General features: G+C 58.5%; 1 protein-coding gene across 1 annotated transcript; it reads left to right on the top strand.

Annotated features, from left to right (window-relative positions):
• Nucleotides 1–275: 275 nt before the first annotated feature.
• CAMK2N1 (calcium/calmodulin dependent protein kinase II inhibitor 1) lies at nt 276–4,091 on the top strand. The gene is made up of 2 exons (XM_003934917.3): nt 276–1,273; nt 2,761–4,091. The coding sequence occupies exons 1-2, from the start codon at nt 1,108–1,110 to the stop codon at nt 2,829–2,831; spliced, it is 237 nt and encodes a 78-aa protein (XP_003934966.1). The 5' UTR covers nt 276–1,107; the 3' UTR covers nt 2,832–4,091.
• Nucleotides 4,092–5,503: the final 1,412 nt, after the last annotated feature.

Below are 5,503 nucleotides of genomic sequence, written 5' to 3'. Positions count from 1 at the left end.
CTCTGGCTCCCGGAACCCCTACTGCCCCGAGGTCCCCTCGGGAGGCAGAGCCCGCGGCGGGGCTGGCGCGCACCACCTCCTGGCCCCGTAAACACCCGCGGGCGGGATGGCTGGGGCTGGGGGCGGGGGCAGGAAGCTAGCGGCGGCCCGGGCCAGCCGGCGCGGCCCCGTGACGTCGCTCCGCTCGCAGGGATCTCTCCCCGGGGCCCGCGGGTCCCCTCCTCCCCGCCTCCTCCCGCCCTCCTCCCCGCGCCTCGCCTCGGCGCCGCGGCAGGCATTTCTCCTCGCAGCTCGCTGCCTCCTCTGTCCCTGCCTCCCTCTCCCCCCTCTGTCTTTCTCCCTTCCTTCCCTCTCCGACCCTCTTCCTCTCCCTCCTGATCCTTTCCCTCCTCCTCTCATCTCTCCCCTGTCTCTCCGTTCTAGATCGTCCCCCCCCCCACCTTTTCTTCTTTCTCCTCCTCTCCTTCCTCTCCCCCTCTCCTCTGCCCCCTTCCACCGTCTCCCCTGCCTCCCTGTCTTTCAGTCCCTGTTTTTCTTCCCGTCTCCCTCTCGGTTTCTCTCCCCCTCCCTCCCTCCGGGTTTCCTCCCCCGGTGCCCTCCCCCCTCCCTCCCTCCCCTCCCCCTCCACCCCTCGCAGCCCCGCCGCTCGCAGCTCCCAGTCTGCCTCCCTGAACCCGCGCCGCCGCCCTCACTCGCCGCAGGACCGGCCCGCCCGGCTCCCGGGGTGCGCCCTCCTCGGTCCCGCGCCCTCCGGGCTCGCAGGGACGCCTCCTCCCTCCCGGCTTGCGGCCCCGCCCGGCCCGGCCCCCGCCCAGAGCCCCAGCGCGCCGAGGATGTGAGTCCTGCTCGCCTCTGGCGGAGCAGCAGCCACTCGCGCGCGGAGCCGGAGCGCAGCGCAGCGCAGCCGCGGGCGCTCTCCGGGCCGCTCGCGCGGGTGCCGCGCTCTTGCCCTAGCGGCGTCCCCCGGCCTCTCGCCGGAGCCGCCGCCGCAGCAGCCCGCGGGCCGTCCCCAGCCGGCCGCCCCCGGCCCCAGCGCCGCTGACCCTGTCCGCCGCGGGCGGGGACGCGGGCGGAGGAGGCGCCGCGGCGGAGCCCCCGGACGCGACCATGTCGGAGGTGCTGCCCTACGGCGACGAGAAGCTGAGCCCCTACGGCGACGGCGGCGACGTGGGCCAGATCTTCTCCTGCCGCCTGCAGGACACCAACAACTTCTTCAGCGCCGGGCAGAACAAGCGGCCGCCCAAGCTGGGCCAGATCGGCCGGAGCAAGCGGGGTGAGTTCGCGACCCCCTTCCCTGACACCCGCTTTCTCCCGCGCCGCAGCCAGCGCCAGGGTTGCGGAGGTCTCCCACCCGCCGGAGCCCGTTCAGACCCGACAGAATCCCCTCCTGCAGAATTTGGGGAACCCGCACTGCGGGTCCGGCTGAAGCGGGTCGCAGGCACGCGTCCCCCTAAGCCCGATCCCCGGCCGGGTCACCCCGGGGGCGTGGCGGCTTCTAGCTACAGCTGGGGGTCCCCACCCGCGGCAAAGTTTGCTTTTTGATTTGCGCCCCCACCCCCGCCTTTTGCGCAGTGTAGTCGCAGCTGCGCTCGCTCCACAACCCTGGGGGGAGGGGGGTCCCAGGGTCCCCCAGGGGACGGCGTGGGGACCTGCATGAGGAGGATCCCAATTCCTGCGGAGAAGGCGAGTGCGTCCGGGTTGCACGGGCTTTTCATTGTTACTTGGCCTGAGAGAGGGTTTGCCAGGCCTGGGCGATCGGCGCGAGAGCTGGAAAAGCCCCAGAGAGGCGGAGAGGCAGAGAGGCTCGGAGAGGAGCTCCGGAGGCTTGGGGACAATGAGGGGGACCGAGGGCTGCCTAAAGAAACTGACACGCAGGGATGGAGGGGAGGGGGTACGCGGGAGACCGAGGGTGACTGAGACCGAGACAAAGCTCCCGAGAGGGGAGCTGGAGCCGGAGAGACAGAGCCGAGGACGCGGGTCTGGGGAGGACGCAGCAGCCGCCAGAACAATAAGGGCGACCGACACCTTAGACCGGGAGACCCAGAGACCTCGATCCGCGGCCTTAGCGCCGAGGGACTTTTGGAGGGACCGAGAAAGGCGGGGCTAGGTCGAGACGGTGAGAGAGGCGGAGGTTGCGGCGAGTATCGGTGGCAGGCAGCGAAGGGAGGCTCTGACCTTTGCCGCAGCGGGGAGCGCGGAGCGGCGGAGGTCCGCGGCGGGGAGAGGGCGCACAGGAGGGGGCGCCTACCCAGGCCAGGCCCTAACCCCCACTCGCTGCGCGTCGTGGGAACCGGCTTTGGCGTCCCCTTCTGGCGCCACGCACCTCCGCACCCAGCCTTGCCCACCGGAGTTGCGCTCGGGACTCCCCGAGGGTCCCGAGACCCGGAGACTTTGGCTCCTTCCCCTGCCACAGCTGCAGACCTTTCTGTTTAAATTAGTGCACCCGGTGCGGGAAGGACGCGGCGGGTGCGCGCCCTGGCTGCAGCAGGAGCGGCCGGGTTGGCGCCCTCTCTGTTTCCTTTTCTCAGAATGGAGCTGGGACGCTGGCTGGAGGATAGGGGGTGGTGGGGTGGTTCCGAGGAAAACAGGGTAGGGACCCCCGGCAGGGGCGGAGGAGATTGGAGCTGTTTCACCGCGCAGTGAGCCATGCTCTCTCGCCCTCTCCTCTCCCAACCTCCAACTCTGGGCTTAACGGGGAATGTCAGAGATCTCTGGCTAGGCCCAAGCGCGCTCACCTCTTTTTCCCCCCCTTTTTTGCAGTTGTTATTGAAGATGATAGGATTGATGACGTGCTGAAAAATATGACCGACAAGGCACCCCCTGGTGTCTAACTCCCCCAAAGACAATGAGTTAAGGGAGAGAATAAGAACGGCGATAACAGTTAATGGCAAAAAGCATGAAAAGAGAAAGTACTGAAATGTATTACTAGCTTGCTACCCACGATGAAATCAGCAACCTGTATCTGGTGTCAGGCCGGGAGACAGATGAGGCGTGAGAAGGAGGAGGAGGAGGAGAAGGCTCTGGGCTCCTCTGCAAAAATAAAAATAAAAAAATAAATAAAATTTTAAAAATAACAAAAAATCACTATATACACACATATAAAGAAATAAAAAAGAAGTCTCAGTTGCAGCTATTTGTCAAAATTAATATCCATTTCTTTTTCTATACGGTGAATATTGCGCACTTACAGATCTGGATTTCGAACCACTTAATGAATCGGCAACACCAGGTGTTTTGAGGTGTTGGCATTCTTCGCTGATTTGGCTGTTCCCAATGTTTACATTATTTAATCTTGCAAAATGGTTCTGTGCACTTGGATGTGAAATGCTGTCCAGTTTTATTTTTTTTCTGTTGTTATCCTCGGATGTATAAAACATTCAGAAAATGATCTCTGTAGATATTCTGTTTTATTTTGGTCATCTTTAGAAGTTATCAGGAATGTGTTTAAAACAAGAGGAGAACTTTTCTAAGGAATGATACATAGAAAAGATTCTTGTTTTATTTTAAAATGAGTTGTAAAGCTTGTGTTTCTTTGTTGCTGCAAGCTATTTGCCCAAGTTAATGCAAATGGACACATTTTTTAATGTCAGAACACACACACACACACACACACACACACACACACGAAAAACAAAGAAAAAAATGCTTGAGCTTTTTCTAACCTCCCCTTGCAGTCTGTTGTGTGAGCAGCCTGTTTATTTCTCTAATATTATGTCAGTTTATTCTCTTTAATGGACTGTAAAAAAATGTAATCACAAGAGTGCCAAATATCTTGAAATGCCAAAAGGCATTTTAGTTTCTTTTCTCTGTGCTCTGAGTCCACGTACAGGAATGCTTGGAGTGTCTTTTCTGTTATTTATAGGGATTCTCTTAAGGCACACCAGCTGCCTGTTTTGCATGGTATTTGCAAAAATGCCTCTTGCGTGAGGAAATCTTTTACCATTTTTTGTTTGCAACTTTGGACCTCAAGAGGTTTCCCTTCCCTTCCCCGTTCCCTCTTTTCTTAATTCAATATTCTGTATGTTGCACCTTGAACCAGCACACAGGGCTATTTCTCCAATGTACAATAAAAGAATTGTTCCTGTGTCTCACTCCTCTCTTTTCTCTGCTTTGGCTGGGGGGTGGGGTAGGGGGACGTGACTTGCTGTTTGTCAGCTGGCTGCAGACAGGAAGAAGAGATGGCGGCTTTGGTCTGCGAGGCAAAATGGCAATGTGGGGGGCTCCTATGGGTGGGCTCAGATGGGAGGAAAAAGGGGCTGGACAGGCAAGGCCGTCCCCTAAGGTGAATTTATTCCATTTTGGATTTGCAGGTTGAGCTCTCACTGCATCCCTGAGGTTACTGCCATCTCCGGTGTTGTGAGGAGAGAAAGAGGGATACTGTATAGGGAAGCGGGCAGTCTTGTTAGAGCGACTTTGCCGGCTGGCAGAGGGTTGAATGCAAGTCCCAGCTCCCTGACTTCCTAGGTCTTTGGACTTGAGCAAATGCCTGAACTTCTCTAAGCCTCAGTTTCCTAATCTGTAAAGTGAGGATAACTCAGCCCCTGCCTCACAGGGTTGCTAGGAGGATGAACAGAACGCCAGCACGTGGAAGCACTCGGTATCAGGCCACTCTAAGCACATTTCATCCTTCGCTCCCCTGTCCTCCGAGGCAGAGCTGACGATGAGCTGTGCTCTCTCTGCATCTTCACCTTCCGGGGCTCACAGGTGGAGGGATGCGCTGCTCCTGCAGAGCCTGAGATGGCCTGATGAGAGGTCTCAGGCACCTGCCCTCACCAGCCCTCCTCTAATCATCACTTGGAAAGGCTTGATAGGAAAACAAATCTTAGCTCCTTAGGCTCCAGCAGTCAAAGGTGGTGGAGCAGGCCCCTGGGGAAGGAGGGTCTGGGAGGAGGATTTTGGCTGAAGAAAGACTGGGAGAGGCTTTTTTCTCCTGGGCTATTACACACCCAGAAGTGCTGGGAGCTTTTAATGTGTTTGTGGTAAAGTTGTCAGTCAGGCGTCACAACACAGCTCACAGTGACAGGAGCCTAAGTGTGACTCAGACATCAGGTAAGAGGCTAGGGGAGGGGGGTGGGCAGGAGGAAGAGGGGCTCCAGAAGGCCCAGAGCGGGTGATGTCTCAACCCCCTTCCCAGGCAGTGGAGGCCCAAGGCCTCAGGAGGTCTCAGCAGAGAGCTCTCCATGTAAGCAGTCATTACTGGGAATGGCGAGCAAGCTGGGGCTGGCGGGACCAGCAGGAGTGGTGATGCCAGATTGGTTTTCCCAGGTGCCTGACCCTCCTCCGGAACCAATTCTCCTCCCTGCCCACCGGGGACTGCCAGCACCTCCGAACTGATGGGCACCATGGAGCTTGGTGATCCCCTGTGCTCTGATAGGCTGAGGAGGGCAGAAGCCACGTGGAAAGATTCTTTCAGGAGGCACGGTTTGTGTCCACACCCAGGAGTAATTGCCACTGACGTGAGCGAAGCACTGTGTAATTACAAGGCGTTTTCTCTCCTGTTTTC

This window comes from Saimiri boliviensis, chromosome 11, assembly GCF_048565385.1.
Source record: "Saimiri boliviensis isolate mSaiBol1 chromosome 11, mSaiBol1.pri, whole genome shotgun sequence".
NCBI lineage: Eukaryota > Metazoa > Chordata > Mammalia > Primates > Cebidae > Saimiri > Saimiri boliviensis.
Note: the sequence above shows the minus strand (reverse complement) of the source record. Positions and strands in the feature narration are given on the sequence as shown.

Bases quoted from the DNA above. Each gene is read 5' to 3' on its own strand.
- CAMK2N1 (XM_003934917.3), top strand. From the start codon at position 1,108: ATGTCGGAGGTGCTGCCCTACGGCGACGAGAAGCTGAGCCCCTACGGC. The intron at 1,274-2,760 runs GTGAGTTCGCGA...CCTTTTTTGCAG, and splicing joins GATCGGCCGGAGCAAGCGGG to TTGTTATTGAAGATGATAGG.